Source organism: Delphinapterus leucas, chromosome 1 (genome assembly GCF_059928025.1).
Source record: "Delphinapterus leucas isolate spDelLeu-1000000601 "Yukka" chromosome 1, BTC_Dleu_Yukka2, whole genome shotgun sequence".
Lineage (NCBI taxonomy): Eukaryota > Metazoa > Chordata > Mammalia > Artiodactyla > Monodontidae > Delphinapterus > Delphinapterus leucas.
In genome coordinates this window covers 125,829,506-125,852,463 of record NC_143129.1, presented here as the reverse complement: position 1 = coordinate 125,852,463, position 22,958 = coordinate 125,829,506, and the positions used below count along the sequence as shown (strand labels likewise).

Below are 22,958 nucleotides of genomic sequence, written 5' to 3'. Positions count from 1 at the left end.
ACCTCTGAAGTCTAAATTATATTAGAATTTTTCTTCCCTTGAGGAAGGAGCTGGGCTTCCATACTCTGCTCCAGTCAGACATAGCTACAGGCCACCCTGGGGGGAACATGAACTCTTGGCACTCCCTTGCTCTTTGTGCCTGAGGGTGAAGCAAACCCAGTAGCCCAGGGCTGTCCTCTGAAGAAGACAGAGGATGCAGAAGCTGGAGATGGACATACAGAATCGGCAAAAGAGATTCTAGGATATCTATGCAGTACATTGATGTGATGCTACAGACATGCAGTCTGGAAACTTACCAGAGCCAAAAATGGTTTCGTATTTATTACCCACAAAAACTTTTTTAAATCTCCAAGAAAGTAACACACACACACTGACTCTGTAAGGAAGATGCACTGCCTTGGGCCAGAAAAATACAAACTTGCCTTTCATTTTTTTTAGCCAAATAAACCTGTGTTTATAATTTTTTTACACAATATATTTTTCAAATGAAATAGCCCATACTTACAAGCTGCTTAGCTTTCTTGTTTGCTCTTCTCTGTGTGCTCCTGATTCTTTTTTCTGTTTATGTTTTTTTCTGCTTGTCAGCTACCCAGATGGCTGTAGCAGCTGAGGCAGAGTTTAAGGGAAGAAATACCTGTCTTTACTCTTATCCTCTTCCCTCTAGCCCCAATGGCTCTCCATGACAGGGCTTAGCATTTTAAGTATAGTCACTGAGACATACTGAGTTCCCACAAAGATGTGAGAGATTCTACACAGCAGTAAAAAATAAACTCCAAAAAGCCTTTAAGCAACAGAACCCCTTAAGTACAATTCCATTTGTTCTTATCTTCCAACTACCTTGACAGGCACCAGATGACCACTGTTTCTCAAAGGAATCACACACTTCAGCCACTCATTCTTTATCTCCATTGTATAAGATCTGGATGTGCTGTCTCTCGGTGGGGAACGTACAGATCAAGGACAGTCGTTCTCTATCTTATTTGTACTAGTTCAGAAATTTCAGGGACTATGATTTCCCCCTCTCTTAAGCATTTCACATTTGTTTTTTAAAAAAGAAAAACAACTCCCAGTGTGCTAGTGGTTTGTTTGATCAGTGGTTTTCATTAATTGCACAATTAGCTAGGATACAATGTTATAATGGTTCTGCACGTCCAAAAATATCCGTATCTACCATCTGAATGTTGACACCAGGACTCTCGCTTTTGGCTCTGAGAGTTGTTCACATAATTTAAAAAATGAGTGCTCCTCTTTCTTTAGCAGCTTCTGTTCATTGTATTATTTTATTTCAAAGGCTGAAACATGCTCTGGTTCAATTTTGAGTCAGTCCTTAAGAAAGATCAGGTGAATGAATGGCCGCTGAGTGGCAAGGCTACCTGACCTCCCATAGAAACTCATTTCGGTTTTCAAATTTCTCTCTAACCTCCCTGTATAATTTCGTTTCACTCTCATTTCTCACTCTCATTTTCATACAGACACTGGGGCCAGGCTGTGCCTAAAAAAAGCTCAAAATGCTTTAGGGCCATGGAATGAGATTTTCAACACTAATTTTATTTATTCTCTTAGAAATAAAGTTTTTATGTGAAAACTTTTATATCAAGGAACATTTTATATAAAGGAATTTTAGGGTCGATATGTAAATTGTAATTTTTTTTTCATTAGGAGGGAAAAAGTTGTCTTGGAGGCATGTTAGGAAACAGCTCTGCCTCCTACCAAATTCCATTTATCTCTCCAGTGCTCCCTCCAGGTACTGATGCTAAGAATCTGCCCTTGGTCTTCATGGTAGGGACCTGATCTGCACCCACTGCCTGAGTCCTTGGCCAAAGCCAGTGTGTTTGGTGCCATGGTTCTACACCCTAAGCAGGATCTCTGACTTTTCTCTTTCCACATTCAATCAGTCCCCAATCCTTCACTGTTTTCTCTTTTCATGTCATCATAACTGTTCATTGATAACTATTCCTTCTTTTCTGTCACTACTATTTCACGCAACATGAACTTGAGAGAAAATACTACGTTTTTCTGTAAGACAAACTTAGGTGTTCCAATCATGACTAAGCTACTCATTAGCTTTGACTTTGGTTATGCTACTTAACTTCTCTAAGGCTCTGTTTTCTTTGCTGTAAAATGGGAATCAATTCCAATTATTGCTCTCCATAAATCATTGCAGAAATTACATGATAAAAATTAATCTCACCAAATCAAATAATCATTGCTTTTTGATTTTAAGTCTTCTTCTCTCTCTGATATCATACATGATAAGTATATTCTAATAAATTTCTTTCTTGTGATTTCACCCTGTATATCACATTAAGCATAGTAGTCACAGTTACCATTTATTGAGGAAAAAAATAAAACCTGATCATGATTATGCACCTACTCTGTACCAAGCACTGAGGTAAGCACTTTACAAACATCTCATTTAATCCCATGGAGTAGTTAGTTATCTTCTTTTTCTAGATCTAGAAAGTAAGGCCCACGGAAGTTAAATAATACCCAATGTCCATTAGCTATAAAGGAGCAATTTTTGTAAAATACTTCTTTTGTAATGACCCATTGTATTAAAACCAAGACCACTCTACCTGCCAAAAGGCCTTCAAACAGAGGGCACCCACTGTCATGAACCCACTATTGCTTCTCTTAGCTAGATTTCCACTGTTACCACTACAGATGACAAATGGAAAATAGTTTTACATATTCTACTATATATGTGTCAGTAATCTCCACTGTTTGCACTGCCTGCCTAGTCAATTTGATATACACCTGACCAAAGGTACCAACCGCACACACATCCATAGTCAGCACCAGTCCAGCAAATTCAGGATGAACTCTGCTCTCTCTCCGTAACTGAGGTCCTGAGTTGTCCTCCATCTTCCTAGCCACTTACAGAGATTCATCCGTTCACTAAATGCACATTGAGCACGTCCTACGTTTCAGGCAATGTTCTGGTATTGAGGACACAATGGAGTAAAAAGCAGGCCAGGTCCCTGCTTCCATAGAGATTACACACTCTAGACAGACATTGCTTCCTCTGGCATGAGTACAATAAATCAACTACACATATTTATTAAGGTATTTGTTCATTCTCTTAACAGTGACCATGGGTAGCTCTCTCAGAAGCTGTTATACTCTTATTGCGATCCATAGCTATGTAGTTTGTTTTGAACCAGTGACAAGTCCTGGCCTCAGTTTTCAATCATTCCTTCACCCACTAGCATGATGCATTGTTTTACTACAGTTTAAATTCATTATTTCCTCCACTAATGTCCTGATTTTAACTACTTTGTTTTTAGCTTACTAGCTTGAAGCCCATAGAGACACCTCGATTTAAGTTCACAAACTCAAATATGAAAATTCAGTTAAAAATTTAGATCACTCCAATAACACACCATGTATCTCAACCCAGTGGACCCAATACTGCTCTGAGTTCTAACACAAATTATGTCTCTTTGCCAATTCCTTGGTCCAAGGTTTCACAGAAAAATCTGCATAAGTGTCACACCTATTTTCTTCAAATTAGCCTTGACATATGAATTTTTATGTCCTACTATTCTTTATATTAACAGTTGTAGATTATACTCATGAGTTCACCAAAATCTGTTCATATTTATATTAGATACTGTGGTTTGGTGAATATTTTCATGTACAATAATACCTGATTAGACAAGTGCTTTGTACTCAATAAATATCATCAAATGAGTGTATGCTTAATGACAATAGAAGCAGAAATCACTGAATTCCATCCATGAACAGTAACTAGTTATTTGGTGTAAGGGAGAACATATGTCCTCATACTGGTAATTCATTATCAATTTACCAATGAGACAAATATACACATTACTTTGTATATATATATATATCTAAAGTAAATGCAGGAGAAGAAGAAGAAAGCTTAAAAGTTCCTCCTTATTTACCTTTAACTGGATTTTCTAAATACTTAAAATACTGAGAATATAATCAAATCGTGTATCACATTTGGCTGCTTAAATCTTTTTACATTGGTCCATTAATCTAGTCAACCAGCCATGCATTTCACAAGATTTTATTGAGTGCCTCAGTAGTGCCATCACTATGTATAGGGCAGATTCAAAACTGTAGAGAAATACCTCATAGAAAAGTATTTTATGTGAACTAAAAGATGATGCTGCATTTAAGTATTCACCTGAAAGCCATGACTTCCTACTTCAACAATCCAAAAGTGAAGATGAATTGAGGAATTCTTACAATTAAGAAAAATTAAAATGTGACTAATCATGCAAAACATCACAGACATAGATTCTAGCCAAAAGCTGCCTACAATCTTCCCCTAACCCTCTCTGGTCCGAGGAGGAGTCAAGTGACACTGAAGTCCACAGAGCGTGGTCTCATAGCATGTACAATTTCAACACAGAAGGAGCAGGCTTCGCTCATATGCATCCCTTCAAGCCCATAGTCAGGCCCAGAAAGGAAGAGTGAGATACTGGAAGTCAGTAAATCAAGTAAACAGAATATTTTTGTGATTCTGAGATTTTCAAAGTCTTTAAGGCCTACTTATTCAACAGACTGAAAAATAGCGCAAGTAAAATACTATCTTTCTTACTAGACAAAAATTTCACTTTAATTCTTATGTCCTTTTATTTGTATTCTGGGAACAGATTCTCTCTCTCTCTCCCTCTCTCTCTCTCTCTCTCTCTCTCTCTCTCTCTCCTTCCCCCCGTTCTCTTTCTCATAAGGGGCTACTTAGTCTTTACCTCTTACTCATAGGTACTATCATCCAAACTGTCCCTAAAAGTCTATTCTCAGCAACATGACACTTTTCCCCTCAACTTTATAACATTCATCTATGACAATATATTTTCAACTGGTGAATTAGCTCCTGGGGTTGCCAACACAAACACAGAGAAAAGGAATCTGTCATTCTTTTTAAACGATGGGAAGTCTCACACATCATTCCTAAAGCAGGGTCCTCTCTTAGTGGGCACGCAGTCCCTGGCACTCCATCATTTGCAGGCTGCTCAGCGCAGTGTATTCATCAAGGCGGGCCGATGCAATTGCTCACTGGCAGTTTAAATGGGGCCGACTTGTCACAAGAGTGACAGCCTGGGCAATTATTTGCCCTCTGGGAACAGGTGCAGGCAGGTTCAAATGAAACACATCCAAACACTAACAGCGAGATTCTTAATCATGTCAATAAAAAGGATGTACCAGTGTCTAGGATTCAGTGGTCACAATATGCCTCTTACACTTTTGAAGATGAAGTGCTGTCTGGCTTTTCAATAGATTGTTCCAAGGAATCTATCATGTCATTATCATTTTTAATGCACATTTCTTGTTTGCTGGATGAAATATCTAATTCTGATACTCCTCATGCTACAAAGCATGTTTTTGAATAACGCAGGGTCAGGTTATCAAAATAAAGGGATGGAAAATAAAGGAGCCTGGTGGTGGAGGAAAGAAGCAATAGTAAGCAATGAAATTTTACTTCAGAATAATGGCAGAGTTTTAATGTAAATACCGAGGATGCAAAGGAGCTCTTAAAAAGGATTATTTAATAACATCGTTATTGAAAAAACAGAATAAAATAGTTAGCCAATTTAATTTAAGAACAGTTAGCTCTTAAATTTCCCAACATTGTGGACTAGATTTTATATGTTCTGATAGCTTTCATTACACATCTATTTAAAATATTATATGTTCTATATCTCCATAATGCAGCTAACTCTATACAATGTTTTTAATAAAATTCCAGTAATAATCATATAGTATAAATGTAACTAGATATCATGGCACTAACAAAAGTGTTTTAGTATTCTTGGTGTTTATCAAGTAACTGCTTAATATTCACAAAATATCTTTAGGAAATTACCTCTGTGAGGAATAACAAGGAAAACATACAATCCTAGCTTTTGTAGTATAATTAATTTGTGTGTTGTTAAATTAGCTTGAGGGGCAAAATTTAACACACATGAAACAATGAGTGAAAAATCAACTACTGAACGATAGAGTTTCATAAAATAAAGAGCTCAGTGAAGGCTGCCGAAGTAGGAGAGTCTCATAGAAGAGGAAGGGGATGAATTGGAAACAAGCAAAAGGCCTGGAAGTGGATTGGGGGAGTCCATCCAGGAAGGAGAGAGGTAAATTTGGGTAAAATTAGAAAATGTCCATTTTAATTTCCTCCGTTTAAAAGTAAAACAAAAAACAGAGGCTAAAAAATAGGATAAGATGAAGAGCTCAAGGTAAATGCCTCTAAAATGTACATTCTTAAGGAAACAAAATCCTTTTATTGGGGGGACTTGCTTTAATTTTAGATAAGTGGATATTGGCTGATTTGGAGAAATGTTATATTGTTTTTTTCCAAAATCCAGGCTCTGAATTTTGCGTCTTGGCTCCACCAGTTTCTGGCTGTGTGAGTTACTCAGTCTCATCATTTCCACGTTTCTTTACTAGTGAAATGGATATTAAAAGTACCTGCTTTTTTTTAAGGTTGTTTGAAGTAAATCAGATAATTCATGTAAAATATTTAGCACAGCACTTAGCACAAAATAGTCTTAATGAACAGTACCTATAGGATACCTTTTTAAACATAAGATTCCAGTTATTTAAATGCAAGTAGTATTCAGTGTTGATGTTGACCCATCACTATCAGTTATTCAATAATTACAGGTCTAAATGATTAAAGCCTTCCCTTGAAGTAAGATTCAAGTACTGCCTACATCCTTGTCTGCTTAAACAGAAAAAATTACTCTATCTTGGAAAAAAATCCATTTGATCCCAAGAAAGCAAGTTGATTATGCAGTACAAAAATAATCCCCAGATTACCATATATTGAAATAATGTACTGACCCTTTGTGAAATCAGTACTTGATAATTCACCACCATTATTGAAGAAATTAAAAACTGAGTCCTTCTTTGTTCTGAACCGGTTATATTTATATGCAAACACACTTTCAATCCTTTTCCAGGTCCAAGTCACGTGTATAGTTTCTTTAAAATTTGATTCAGGTGACATCACTTTTCCATAGAATTCTTAAACTTTTTCTATGTCATATAGGAATATAAACTTAAATCCAATATTCATATTCAAAATGAGGGAAAAAAGCTATGTTTCGGCATGCCTAGAAACATAAAATGTAACTATTGAGAAATTAAAGAAAAGGCCTAATTTAAGACTTTACAAAAATTTTTCAATGCTAGATCATTAATATAGAGTAGTTATTTCAACTATAATAAAATGGCAGCAAAACTTGTTTTCAAATATATTGCAAGTTAAAATCACTCTAATTTTTCACATTGTGCTTCACTCTTCACTCTGTCAGGAAGTTCAGGATTAAATTTTTAGTTCAAGCATAGTCATGATCTCATGTGCAGTTCCTAGTAAAATTATCTTCTTTCTTACTCTAAATAATTTCTGTTCTTTATTTTATTGTCTTGTATATGTCTGCATGAAATTTTAGAATAGGTTTGCTTGAATTCGTTCTTGAACAGAATAGAACTACAAACTAAATATTTGTTCTTGTGATTACTTTATTACTTAATTTACTCTTATTTTGTATAATCCCTATGTATTCCTTGAATTCAAAATTTTGAGATCTTATACAGAAAAAAATTTGAGAGGTGAAAAGAATGAGGAAAATTGACAGCAATTCAAAAAGTCATCATAATGTTACCTCATTCGCTAGTCTAAAGCAAACTACGAAGACATACACATACTTAAATATAAGACAGGGTTATTATTATCACTGATAAATGCCCAGAATGTACCAGGGAAGATATTTTATTTACTAAGACCCACACAGCCTTGGCCAAACACTTTCATGGGACAAATCCAGAAATGTTTTCCTTCTTTGGACATTATTTTGGTAATTTAAGGTGTTTAAAAAGGTCTTAAATATTTAAGATATGCCTCAGATAATGAGGGTTTCTTTATCTACCTGAAAAGCTCTGTATTTTCCCTGTGAACATTCAGAGTCATTTTACGTTTGAAGATTATAAGGGGTAAGCTTTGCCAAGAGCAATAATCCTTCCATAAACTAATATGCCAGCATCTGCATTCCAGGTAAGTTAAGAAAAAAACATGAACATAAGGGAGGAATTTTCAACTTTTCCCTTAATTGAATGGGAGCTACTTTTCATTTTTCCAAAGCCACAAAAATGGTGTATATGTGTGTGTATATAAAAGGAGATAGTTTGAGATGAAAAAAAGGTAGTAACTTTCTACGTAAACAGAAGATGTGTCACTACAAGCTTCACGTGACACCCTGCTGAAAAATCCCAGCAAACTAAAGAAAGAGAAAGGATGGAAGAATGACTCCATAATTTGGATATCTATGGAAGAGGGGTTGATCAGCATCCTCGGTTAGGGAACCAGGTTCCGAACAGTCTTTTAAAGAAGATTCTCTCATTAAATATAAGGAAAAGAAAAGTAGTAAGTACACTTGCTAAACAGCCTATGTCAAATGATAAGCTAATCAACTTGCCATGTTTATCCTCTTCCAATTCACTCTCAGAGCATCCATCAACCTCATCTTTCACACTGTCATCAGCATCTGATGCCTTCCACGAGGTTTCACTCTCCTTTTCAGCGTCTAAAAGATCTTTTTCATCATCTGAGGGTGACTTTGGCATTCCATTCAATGGATCATCAGCCTGTCCTTCATTAGCTTTCTCATCTTGTTTCTCCTCATCTGCTTCGAAATCTTCTTCATATTCTGAGAAAAGAAAAGTTCCACTATGAGAATGAAAATAGAATCCCTAATACTTAACCCATTTCATTTTAATGAGAACTTTGACTCCATTATCTTCTCCTCTCTGGGCCTTTCTTCACTTCTTTTTCACACAGTTAGTGAACATGGAAAACTAATAGCAAATGATCAAAGATTGCAATCAGTTACATATACAAGAGCAGTAAAGAAATGAAACTCCAGGGGCTTCCCTGGTGGCGCAATGGTTGAGAGTCCGCCTGCCGATGCAGGGGGCACGGGTTTGTGCCCCAGTCTGGGAAGATCCCACATGCCGCAGAGCGGCTGGGCCCATGAGCCATGGCAGCTGATCCTGCGCGTCCGAAGCCTGTGCTCCGCAACGGGAGAGGCCACAACAGTGAGAGGCCCGTGTACCGCAAAAAAAAAAAAAAAAAAAAAAAAAGCTCATTTACAAATGGACATCATCATCTACAATAACCAAAATGGACAAGAGAAGAACTTGATAGAAAACAATAAATTAGAAATAAATTTAAAATGAAGAGAACAGGATTATAATAATGAAAGTTAATTTGGAGACCCAGTGAGGCCATATTTTATAGGAAGAATGTTCAAAATATTTGGATATCAAGTTAATGAATAGTGAAGTGGAAAATATTCAATTAATCAAGTCCAAAGGCCCTGAGAAGTAACACTGTGAATAGCACATTCTTTGAGAGAACCAAATGGACATCAAGAAAAGGCATTATGAAGGATTCTGTATCTGGGCGAGAGCTGAAATCGTATGCATTATTCATCCCTACAATCAATAAAATAATTACATTCCAAGGATAAAAATTCTTATAAAATAGAATATTCCTGTCACAGTCATGAATTTGCTTCATTTCTTCAGAAGTGTAACACATCTGTAGCAGAAAAAGGAAACTGTCACATCAGATAAACGCCATCTGTCCCTTGTGGTTATAATTTTTCACCTTTCATATTTAATTGTTTCCCTTTTTCTTCCACCAAAAACTAAAAATCTTGAAGTGACAACATGCCAAGGATAGAGAGCAAAAGGATTTCATGCAGAACCAATTAAGCAAATAAACAATTATCTTTTAAAATAAAAATTACAGGAAAAATAAAGTTTTCCCTATTTTGTGTGTTTTAGTTATTAGATAGTCTGGCTTCTTCTCCAGCAGTGGGGGCCTTTCGGGTAATTACTTGAGAGCTGTCCACTCTGCCACAATGAAGGAAACTTAATTTAGAAATGCATGCTCTGTGCATATGAAGAAAGCTCTGTTAATGCAGAGAAGGGATGAGGGCGATGTGAGAAGAAAAGTGAGATCAGAAACTGTAATGAAAAAAGGCAAACAAAGAGAACTCACCACGAGAAAGTTTTCATGAAAGAGATTTAATATGGAGAAAGAGAAATGTGAATCAGTAGAACAAAATTATAAAATAAGCAAGAAGTTGAAAAAATTAGTTTATATTGCATAATGGAAACAGGACATACTAATAAAAACAAATATTTTGATTCAAATATTTCAGGCCAAGTAATGGGATAGCTTCTCACTTGGTTTAGTCAGCTGTCAATCAATAAGACCCTTATCTCAATCTATTGAGACCCTTCTATTTGGAAGAGGCTAAAATTGCAAGATAAAAGACATTACAGTAACACAACCCCTGCCCATCAAAGAATCTCCAATTTTTGTTGAGGAAATAAGACGTAGGTACCCAAGAAATACTGTACTCATGTTAGAAGAGTTTTTATACATGACCCTCAGTAATGTTCGTTTTAACACTATTGGGCTCAATTGCTGTAGATTTTTATATAGGACTCATGATTAATTGTGTGAAATAGTGTCAAATAAGTGGAATAGAGTCAAACAAGGATGGAAAGTCATTTGGAGATTGTGGAAGACTTCCTAGGAGTGGTTGAAGTTAGCCACAGAATTCACACACAGAGAGAAACACATTAGAAACAAGAGATATTTGCTGCTGGTCACAAGATAAGCAGGGGCCAGACAGTACATGAGTAAATTGCTGCAAGTCCATCAACAGTATTACAGCGTGGTGAAATATGAGGGTTCTGGAGTCAGGCTGTCATGTGTCCAAGTACCAGTTAAAGCACAGCTGTGTGACCTGTCAATTTGCTCAACATCTTTAAGCTTCAGTTTCTTCACCTATGATATGGGTGGTACCTGCCTCACGACGCTATGGGGACTATTAAAAGCAATAATCCCTAAAATATGCTTAGTATAGTGCCAAGGACAGTAGGCTCCTAATAAATGTTAGAGATTAGTAGTAATCATGATTGATTGGGGGTGGAGAGAGTTGGTCATAGACTAGGAGAAATCACACACAATATGTGCTTTATCTACAGCAATACACTTTAATGGAGGCACTGATTAAAATCAGAGTCGTACAAGTGTCCACAATTAGGACACAATCGCAGTTATATTATTGAAGCAGACCATAAAACTGAAGGACCATGTAGTGAACCACAAGAACAATCCCTGAATCCTATTTGGCAGGAGCTTCAGTGTTTTCTCTCAAAACACGAAATTCAAGGCTGCCCTGGCTTTGTTCTATCATCACATTTAAATATTAGCCTTCTATTAACCAGGAACACTGCATTAGCATCACAGCTCAAAGCACACCTCTTTTGTCTCATCTACTCATGTTTTCAATATGAATGAACCAGTGGCATGCTTTCTGTATCCCTTTTCATAATTTCTTCTGTTTCCCCATCTCATCTTTCTTCTTCCAGAGAAGGTAATTAGCTTGTTGTTTACCATCCCCACTAATGAGGAAGCAAGTCAACGCGAGGTCAACATCAATCCCTCCGCAGCTCTCCCTCGCTGACCTCCTCACAGGCTTCTTGCTGCCCTGACCATCAGCGGCTGTTCTACAGAGAGCTGAAGCCTTGCTCCGCTGTTTCTTCTTTCCTTAAATGGAAATGGGCATTTAAAGTCCATTAAGGAGCCAACACAGAAGGAAGAACTTGGGAAAAGCTGTTTGATAGTCATAAAGTATGCTACTCATAGCACGGGCCATGTTGGTTTAAGAAAAAAAAATACAGAAATTGAACATGGCCTAAATAAACATACCTGTATGTTGTGAAAGTTAAAACACGAAAACACATCCCATTTGTTAATTGCTCTGCTGTTGCTATTGTTATCTACAGATATTGTAAAATTTTCAGTTTAAGATAAGAATAAAGACTAGAAAGGATCATGGAGAGAGGTAAGCTGGGTCAAAGTGTTAGGAGTGAAATCTTTTTTAGATAGTCACATTATTTCAGTAATAAACAGATATAAAGTCCAATGCTGTAACAACTCTGTAATTATTTTCTTGGATTTCTGAAACTGTTGGGCGGCAACTAGAGAAGGTGGGGAAGAAGAGACCTAGGAGATGCCCCTTTCCTGATACCAGCCCTTCCACACTCATCCCAGCCAATGGCTAGCGCTCCTCTAATCCAGGCTTTGTCTCCTGGGTACAAGAAGGACACTTAGGCAGCTCCCCTCTTCTGATTCTTTGGACATATCACCCACAACCAGGTAACATCAAGGATAGCTTGTACAGCAGAGGAGGTTATACATACAGTGTTTGAAAGTTTGGGCTTTGGAATTAGACAAGCCTGTGTATTAAAGGGTAGCAGAGTATGCCACCCCAAACTATGCCACTTGGGCATAAGGTTTATTTTGAGCTGAAGGCAATTGAGAAGTAGTAAATAGAAGAGAAGCTCTCTGCCCTCCCCCCATTTCCCTAAAAGCAGGACATATATATTTGAAGGTGTCTCCCCTCCCCTCTCTCCCAGCAAGGACAAAAGTTAATCATAGGAGACAACTCTGATCCTTAGCAGCCCAGAGATGGCACCAGAGGAATCAACATAACAAACTTCACTAGAACTAGCCCTTATCTACCATTATTTTCCACATAATATTTGCCTTCCCACAATTTGTTGCCCCTGGAAGCTCAGTGTCCTTTTCCTTTGCCTTGTCACTTCTTGAAAAAATGTATTTTTCTTTTATTAAGATGCCATATAAGCCCAAGTTCTAACCCCCCCTTTGAGTTACTCAGCTGAGTCCTCCCATACATATGCACGATGCACCTGCTAATAAACTTTTGCTTGTTTTCCCTTTTTAATCTCTTTTGTCAGTTTCATTTACAAGGATACAGTTAATGAACCTAAGATGGGTAGAGGGAAAAGTTTTTCCTTTCCTACAGTATGAAACTTAGTTCTGCTACTTTCTCTCTGTATGTCTGAGCCTCATTTTCTTAAAATGGAGAGAGTAATAATATCTACTACGTCAAAAGGTGAGGGTATGTATATATATAAGGTAAGGATATATATATATATGTGTGTGTATGCAGTTAGAGGGGGGAAAGAAACGAGGAGAAAGAGGCAGAGGAGAAGGGTGAAGAGGAAGAAGATGAAGAGGAAGGAGAGATGAGTGAGAGGAAGGGAGGGGAAGGGATCGGAGGGGAGGGAAGGGAAGAACAAGAAAACAAGAAATGCGGACAAGCTCCAGGACCCCAGGCCTACATCAAATGTTTTCAGTTATGGAATACTCTATCACTATATAATCATATAGTTTGTTCCCACCTGATGCCAAAGCATCAGTTTCACCAAAGCAAGTACATCAAATACTGAAAAAAACAGGCAAAATTCTGTTTGGTGAAATGGTGTCTCCCTGCATAAGTGAACAGAGCCTCTGGCTCACGCAGACGCAAACTCTCCTTTCCCGCCTTCCCCTCCAAGTACCTCCAACCCCCTGGAGTTAGGCTGCCCTCCTCTAAGACAGGCCACACAGAACTCCTTGCAAAACAGTTGAGAAGGTGGTCAGGGATTCCTCACCTGCAACACAGTTGCCTGAAGATCGAAACTGAGTAACAACATTTAATGGATATTTTTGCAAATTTTTATAATCACATTGTAAAGTCTTAAACAAAACGACCACACCAGGCAACAGCAAAAGAATCCAGTGTTACTCATTACCATATTTAAATATGTTTTCTTGGTCATCTTCCCAGACTTCTTGTCCTGGCTTTTCTTTACGTTCCATTTCTTCGACAGCAGTTCTCACTTCACCGATCCCTGTATGTAGTTCTTGAGCTGAAAAAATGGCTGAAGCTGAGGTTTTGCTCCCCTTCATCTCTCTCCTTCTTGGTATCAGGTACTCTCTATCCTTCTTCAGTTTCCCCTCACCCTTCATCAATCCCTCTCTTCTCTCAATACTCTTTTCTTTCCTAGGTTTTGGTGAAGTTGTTTTTTTGTCAAGGCCCATTGCAATAATGCACCTAGGAAAAATATTAACATAAAGTGTTGATTAACCTTTATATACAGCACAATGGAACTGCAAAGATCTTTAAATCACTTCTCTTATTCCAGTAAGAAATGTTACAAGACACATATTTATCATAGTACACAGAGTTAATTAAAATAAACTACTTTCTCCTTATTAATACCAAAATCTTGTAAACACAACAATTCTTAATAGCTTTACCCACAGTAATTACACAAGAAAAGAAAGCAACTTAACAATAATGAATTATAGTCTCAAACTAAACTTTGCACCTTAAAGTATATATTTGGCCTTATAACAGAGATAGATAGATAGATAGGTAATTTAAGTCCTCATATTAGAATTATGTGATAAAAGAACATTCAGGTTTATCAATAAAAGGAAGCTGAGATAAAAATTATCAGAAGATGTCATTCGGTCTTTGATAATTTATTATTCCAACAAGACAACAACAAAAAGACTTACATACAAAATTGACTCTAAATAATTATGATTGAATTTTTAAGAAACACAATCAGTTAAATATTTTTGTGCCCTTTAAATAAACACTTCAGGAGCCTGAATGCTTATTTTAACAGAACTGTTATTATTGCTTTTAGAATGGCCTTTTGAAACCTGTACCACAATCTTTTGGTGATTTTTCCTGGCAATAAGCTTTTGTTTTGGAAAATGGCAATAATCTATAGAGGTCATAAAGTCATTCTAAGTCAAATCTGGTGAGCCAGCAAATGATCTGAATGTTTTAAGACATTAAAAAATTTTTTAAAAAATCAGTTATAACAAAAGTAACATTAATAAATTCTTCTCTAGCTTTTATCCCATCTCTCAAGTTAATATCAAAATAGGAATTCCAATAACTGTAATACATACATTAATAAAAATGATGACTATGATGACAATAAGAGCATCCAGCACTCCTGTGCCAACCTCTTTACTGGGTACTTTATATACATGGTCTTATATGATATATCCCCCTACAGACCAATAACTTAAGAACTATCGTCATCACTTTACAAATGAGGAAACTGAGGCTTCAAGGATTCCATGACTTGCCCAAGTTCACCCAGCAGGTTAGTGATAAAGCTGGCTTTCAGCTCAGGACTGTTAGACTCCCATCACCTCCCACTGAAGTACACCCATATGATTAGATTACGGGTATAGCCTTCTCAGATGACTAGTTACACAGACAAATGTTACACTGCTGGGCTTACCACCAGGGCAAGTGCTCACAGTCTCCTCACAAAGACTAACAGAATGTGGAGAAGTTTTCACCAAGGCCTGGAGACAATCCCTGACCTGAAAGAGGTGCCTGGCAGCTACCAGTCTCCCCACTCCTCCTCTAGAACTTCACACATTCCCTTCTCTCCATGTCACACAACTATTGGGGAACTGGGTCAATTAGAGTGGGGTCAGAATGCAGTCAAGACTTTCCAGTCCAGGAAGAATGGAAACAATACGTAAAATCTGAAAATTGCCTCTATGTGAATCAAGTCCAATGGCAATTTCTTAAACTGAAGATATCACTGAATTTCAGCCATCCCTAGACTAGCAATAGCATAGGAATTGATCTTAACTCATTCTCCCAACAAGTAAATATGAGAACTTAGTTATATCACTTATCCTTTCACTATCTCCCCATAAAATAAAGCTAAAAGGATATGCACTCAAAGTAACTATCAGGCTGTGAAAAATGGGATAATCAGAACATACTTACCTCAGCCATATTAAGCATGATAAATTATTTCTTGACTATAATGACGATATACGTAGCACACTGCTTTCCTTGGAATAAAGGTGTCATGAATCTTCAGAGACTATGATTCCTAGCATTCCTTCTGTTCAAGCTATTCTTCCCTTATCAATGGCAACACCAAATACATTGATTTGGAGCCTCTGATATGCTGTTACTTTTAGTTTATGTTGCGACTGTGTAAAGGCTTTGATGCCTCCCTACTGCATGCACAGACTTTTTATTGCCCATTTGCTTAAGGGAATTAGGCAAACAAAGTGGATAACATCTGTGCTCTCCTCCTCACTGACTACCTATTTGACTTCTGAGTATAATATGAGGTGTTGATTCTCATTACTAAAGCTCAAAGCAATCTGCATTCTCTTGGTTACGCAATTCTTTTTCCTGTGTTTCACTTTAGCAACTGAAAGTAACTACCACGACTCTTCAAAGAGTTCCCATGATTGAGGGATGGATACAAGTGTGGAACCTCCATACTTTGGAAGTGAACACTGCCAAGCTTTTCTTGTTTTCTAAGGACCTTAAACAGGTAACTCCAAAAATTTCTAAATCCTTCCTCCTTAAGCGAGAGAAGAGGTGTGAAAGAGTCATCTAGCAAGTGGGACGGTGAATGGTCTAGGGCAATGTATCAGGAATGCCTAGGTATATTTAGGACCTACCTGAGGTTGCTTTTCTGTTCCAAGTCAAATATGTGTTCTCCATATATGTGGACAAGTCATTTGTGGGCAAGTCATTTGTTTAACTCCCAGGAAAGCTAATGAGTTTGTATACAATCATCCATGTGTGAACACATTGCACTCTTTGGGAACTGCTGCATAAATCCAAGCTATAAAATGTTTGGTCCTAAACACTTTCTATCGAGGTTTAATAATCAGTGCCAAAATCTGATGGATGGCATCTACTCTCCCTTCAACACTTAACTAGCTTCTGTACAATTCTTTATATGATTTCACTTGGTTCTCTCTAGCTTCTTTCTTTGAAGTTTTCAAATAATAATAACAAAATGGTTGTGATGTTTAAGAGTAAGTTCTCTTACCCTCAACTAGAATGCACAGTTCTCATAAGACACTGGTTTTCAATTTTTTCTTAGCTTCATAATCAACTGAGGTTAAGGCTCCAATCACTCTTTGACTGGAAAATAGAAATAATCAGCAGAGAACTTCCAGTTGATCCCAACACAGCCACCAACTTGCATCTGTCTCTGCCCTATGTGCCATCTTTCTTCCTGTTACTACAGAAGAATGCTTCCTCTCATCTAAGGCTAACACCTCCATTTGAGCCCTATATCCCATCTCCTCTAGTCTACTCAAGCACTTTGCCCCAGCAATTTCTCTCTCTATGTCATGGCTGATCAATGTGTTTTTGTTCCCCCTAGGGTATCAACCCTATCTATCAGCTTATAACCATATTATAATATCTCCCATCTTAAAATATAATAAGCCCCCTTGGGCCCCTACCTCCTCCCTCCTGGCTGCCACCCAGTTTCCATCCTTTAGAGCAAAACTCTTTAATAAGAGCTATCCATCATCTCTGGCTTTAGCTCTTCTCCAATTATTTCTTAAACCCACTCCAAACAAGCCTGCATTCCTACCACTCCACAATAGCAACTTGTGCCAAGATCACCAATAACCAACACATGACCAAATAATCATGCTCAATCCCGAATTTTCATTTTGCTTCACCTAAACACACCTTCAACCCAGTTGATTATGCCTTATTCTTGAACCATTTTGTTCATTTCCAGGACATTGCTTTCTCTGGGTTCTCTGTCTAATCACTGGCCTTCCTTCCTAGGTTTTTCCTGGTTCCTCTTTATCTTCCTCACCTTTGAACTAAAGTGACCAGAGCTTATTACTCAGGCATCTTCTCTTACTGCATTCCATTCTTAAGCAATCTCATCCCATCTTATGACTCTAAATGCCATCCATATGTAAACAATTCTCAAATTTATATATCTCCAGCCTGGACCTCTCACCAGACCCCAGATTCACAGATCCAACCACCTACTCAACATTTCTACTCGCATATCTCATAGACATCTCCAACTCAGTGTGTCCAAAACCAAAATCCCCTCCTTCCACTCCCAAAGCTGCACCTTCCATAGTCTTCCCCATGTTAACTGGGCATCTTTCCAGTTGTTCAGGTTAAAAACTTTTCAATCATCTCTGACTCTGCTCTTTATCTCATGCCCTGAATCCAATCCATCAATAAATCCTGTAAACCCTACCTTCAAAATACGTCTAGAACCTAATCACTTGTAACTCTTCCTACCACTCTCTCTCCTCTAGATTAAAGTAGTTTCCACCCTTCCCCACACCCTCCCTATTTTATTTTTCCCATAGGAGCTACTATCAGATCATGACAGGCCATTGCTCTAAACCTACCTGAGAGGCTTCCCATCCCTCTCAGAATAAAAGTCAAAGTCTTTGCAATGACCATAGGACTCTACGTGACTTAACTCCACTGTCTCTCTGACAGTGACATCTTCTATCACTGTCCCTTTCTCACTTTTGCTCTGATCACACTAGTCTACATACACCAAGCATAATCCTGTCTCACACCCTTGGTATGTGCTTTTCCTCTACCTGAAAACCTATTTGAAAAATGAGACATTTTTTTCTGGTTTCTGCTCGAAAGACATCAGAGAGGCCTTTACTGACCATCCTACATAAAATAATACTGCCTTCTGACACTTGTCCCCCCTCATTCCTTATATCTCCCTTACCCTGCTTTGTGTTCATCATGCTTATTACCATCTAATATACATTAATTGGTTGTTGTATTATTGGTATATTGGCATGGGTTTATTGGTATATTATTTTCACTTCCCCTGTCAGAAGGCGCTCTATGGGTCAGGTTCTTTGGTTGGTTCACTGCCATGTTCTAGCTTGGCACAGAGTCAATTCTCCATGAGTACTTTCAGGAAAAAATTAAGCAAAGCCTGCAAGAAGATCTCCTGACTACAAACAGAATGTCCAATATGAAAGCTGATGAATAATAGTCAAAACTGACCTTTTATCATGTATTTTTTTATGTCCGAGATTGAAATTAGGGGCATGAGAGTGATCATGGGGCTACACGATAATGCAGGCACACCTCTATTATGCAAAACCTATAATATGCAATTATATAAGCCGGATGCTTGACACATGCTCTGGAGCTCAGCTCAAAATAAATTACTACGAGGAATGGGGGGGTGGGGAAAGCCTCTCTCTTTCCCTTTAGAGACAGAACTTAAAGCATCATGAGGAAAGGAAGAGGTAGAAAAGAAACAGAATTTGAAACACCACCAGCTTTTATGCCCTCTATATAATAAATCTGAAAATCTACTTTATATCTTATAATTTTAAATACAACACACAGGATTGTGATAAACAACCTTTAACTTAGATATTTTAGGCTCATCTACATTGATATGATTCTTAACAAATTGTGCTGAGAAATACATCAGTAAAAGCATACAAAGAAAAATGTAGCAAAACTTGCCCTCTACCACAGGACATTTGTTTCCATACTTGTAGCAAGGAGATGATCTCTCGACACACACAAACCCAAAGTAGCCTCGTTTGCCTCCAAGTCTGGAACCTTTTCGATGCTTATATTCACAGCAGGAACTTAACCTGTCCACCTGTATCCCGTTCAGGAAAAAGGTGAGACTGAAGGGGAAACCATGGTGCCTTTTGGAAATAAACTGAAAGGTCTCTGGAATTTAAAAAGGAAATACATTAGTGAAAGCAACTGACTTTGAACTAGCATGTTTTAAATCACATTTTTCTGTTATATAAGTACAATATTACTTTCTAGATCTCCTTTTTAACTTGAGGACAATTTTTTAACCACAAAAACACACTCTATTACTTATATATATAATAAATACTCCAAGGCATTATAAAACTCTTTGACTTGTAATAAAATAATAAAACCTAAAATTATATGAGCATTTAATATGGCCAGGCTTTATGCCTAATTACCTTGGGTGTGTTATTTCTCAACAACCATATGAAGTGGAAATATTACTATCATTAGTTTCCATAATGCAGAAATTTAGGTTTAGAGTTCAGTAATTCAGCCAAAATCATACAATAAGTGGGAGAGTTAATGTTTGAATCCAAACATCTCTCTAGATTCCACGCCTCTATCTTGCTATGTTATCTAGCAATAAAGTACATAACAAAAGGCTGCTGTGAGTTCAGTAATGCTTTTATATGACTATTTTTTTACTCAGTAATGCTTTTAAATAAATTTTTGTCTTTAGTTGTGACTTGAAACATCCTGATACATGTATGGATGAGGCAGAATTATTCCATCTTCAATCCATTCTCAGTTCTGCCTAGATTTGAGACCCCTTCTTGATCCCTAACCCACCCAAAAGTCTCACCAATAAATTAAGAACCACTGCTTGGATTTCCTTGGTGGCGCAGTGGTTGAGAGTCCGCCTGCCGATGCAGGGGACACGGGTTCATGCCCCGGTCCGGGAAGATCCCACATGCCACGGAGCGGCTGGGCCCGTGAGCCATGGCCGCTGAGCCTGCGCGTCCAGAGCCCGTGCTCTGCAACGGGAGAGGCCGCAGCAGTGAGAGGCCCGCGTACAGCAAAAAAAAAAAAGAACCACTGCTTGCAATTAACAATTTTTAATCATTTCAAGTCTCTATAATGCTTTTTGAAGAAGTCTCACCCTATACATCCCAAAACCCAATTCTGAGAAACTCTATGTTACAGAGTGACTCAGAAACCTGCTTCTCATGACAATTCTAATGTTACTTCCTACAATAAGCCTCCCTGGACTCTTCCACTTCTACTAATAATAGGCTTGATAACTTTTGCCTCTCTTTTGCAATATTTCCTATTGTTACACTTATTATTAAAATATGGCTACACCAGTTGTTCTCAAGTTTTAGTGTGCATCAGAATCATCTGAAAAGCTTATGAAAACATAGATTTCTGGGCCTCTTCCCAGAGTTTCTGATTCCACAGGGCACAAGAATTTGCATTTTTATCAAGTTGCCAGGTGATGCTTTATGCTGCTGGTCCAGGGACCACACTCTGAGAAACTTGATCTAGATGTTTGCTGCCCTGCATGTTTGTAAAATCCATGAGAGTTTAAATTTCATTTCCCCAGATCCCAGGAAAATGGCACAGGAAGCCTCCAATAAATAATTAGTGAATCATTATTTTAACTCATTCTTTCATAGTCATCTAGAAATACTTTGTATATACCATACTATGCCCCTAAAAAATCTAAATCAGATGCAACTTATACTAAAGAATAGACTTATTAAAAAGGTAATTCCATCATTTATACCTTAGTATTTGTGATGTGAAATTAAACAAAATAGGAAAGAGAACGTTGGCAAGTTAGTTTCTGGAGAAACTAAGATACAATAGATATTAAAATCCACTTGTCTTTATATATGGACTTTTTTTTTTTTTTTTTGCGGTACGCGGGCCTCTCACTGCTGTGGCCTCTCCCGTTGCGGAGCACAGGCTCCGGACGCGCAGGCTCAGCGACCATGGCTCACGGGCCCAGCCGCTCCGTGGCATGTGGGATCCTCCCGGACCGGGGCACGAACCTGCATCCGCTGTATCGGCAGGCAGACTCTCAACCACTGCACCACCAGGGAAGTCCCTATATATGGACTTTTTAAGTGCTAACTAGAAAGCTAGTTTGACTACTCTTATTACAGAAACTTGGATGAGACATTCATGTAATATGATCCATTCTGCTGCAGCATCACACCCCTTAACTCCCTAAGGACCCAGCCCAGGAAGAGAGTAGACTCAAGGAAATGCTGAGAATGGGCACAGGAGATCAACTCTTGGACACGACTGCCCTTCTATTTGGTACCCACATGGTTGGAGAGCACATCCATATATTATTTCATTTCTTCCATTGTTTTTCAAACTTATTGAACAGAAATTGACACCCTCTACCTTTGGTCCCTTGTTACTTATTTTGTCATTTTATATTTTAAAATTTAGTGACACTTCCCAACCCTGACTTCATGGTTTCTGCATGGAGCAGTGGAAAGATTATAGACCAGAAATTAGAAGATTTTGGTCCATGTCCCAGTTCTTCACTTATTAGTTGAGTGTGCCTTGATGAGACATTTAACTTTGCTGCATTTCAGAATTCTCATCTATAAAATGAGGGTGGCAGGGGGAGTGCGTGAGGAAGTGGAGTGGAGGGGGTGACTCAGTTTACCCACTTCACAGAGCAGTCTTAAATATTATAATGGGCACTATTAGAAAGCATCCTATAATATTTGTAAAATGTAGTTATTCGTTGTTGACTGACAGTGGTAGCACTGTTTTAGGCACTAAAGAGACATAAAAATACTGAAGAAATATCAAACGTGTTCTCCTCCCTCAAGAAGTTATAATTTAGCAGAAGAGACAAAAGCAGTGTACCAGACTTCTGGAGTAAGGTCACCAAATCCTCTTCCCTTAAAATTTTGTCTCTGAAAATGGACCAAAGACTTAGAACACACTGAGCAGCAGTTTTTCATGAAAAAGTACTGAACTTTTGGTATGAACAGTGGGAATCTGTGGCATTCTTGCCTAGGGCTACTCCCATTGCCCTCTCCTGCCACTGCAGTTCTAGAAGGGAAGGGCAGGCCATAGGTAACCAGCAGCTTCACTGTCAGTAGAGGCCGACTTGATTTGGAGCAGAAGACAAAAAAAAAACCTTGGTCAGTGGCATTACTAGTAATAAGCAGCAATCTCAGAGCAAACTGACAGGGAAGGTCAGAGGTTCTGCTGAGACTGTAGTTCTAATTAGGGCAAGCAACAGGTCAATGGACTAGCCAGAAATTTAACAGGGAGATACAGGCAATAAGGCAGTCATAGACACATTTAATAAGCTTTCTGCACATCTCCAGCTAACTGAAAGCAGCATGGATTGGAGTTGGCCCAACTTATTCACATATCCCTGTCCTATTGCAAGCTTGCACCTGTGTACAAAGGAAACATTAGATCCTGGTGGAAAATAAAAGTTGGAACAGACTTGAAAACTGCCTGAACTTTGAATGTATTCCTGAACCCACTACAGTGTGTTGAATATTGCCCTCCAAAAATTCATGACCACCCAGAACTTCAGAATGTGACCTTATTTTGAAATAGGGTCTTTGTAGATATAATCAGGGAAGGATCAAGATGAGATTATCCAGAATTTGTTTTGTCCTAAATCCAATAACTGATATCCTTATAGGAAGAGGAGAGGATACACACACAGATACACAGAGAAGA

At 38.0% G+C, this 22,958-nt stretch overlaps 1 protein-coding gene across 1 annotated transcript in view; it reads right to left on the bottom strand.

Annotated features, from left to right (window-relative positions):
- The window catches only part of ERICH3 (glutamate rich 3), a 117,539-nt gene that overhangs the window by 23,208 nt on the left and 71,373 nt on the right, over positions 1 to 22,958 (bottom strand). The window contains 3 exon segments of the mRNA XM_030759959.2: positions 8,451 to 8,681; positions 13,657 to 13,958; positions 19,229 to 19,415. Coding sequence (XP_030615819.2) covers positions 8,451 to 8,681; positions 13,657 to 13,958; positions 19,229 to 19,415 — 720 coding nt within the window.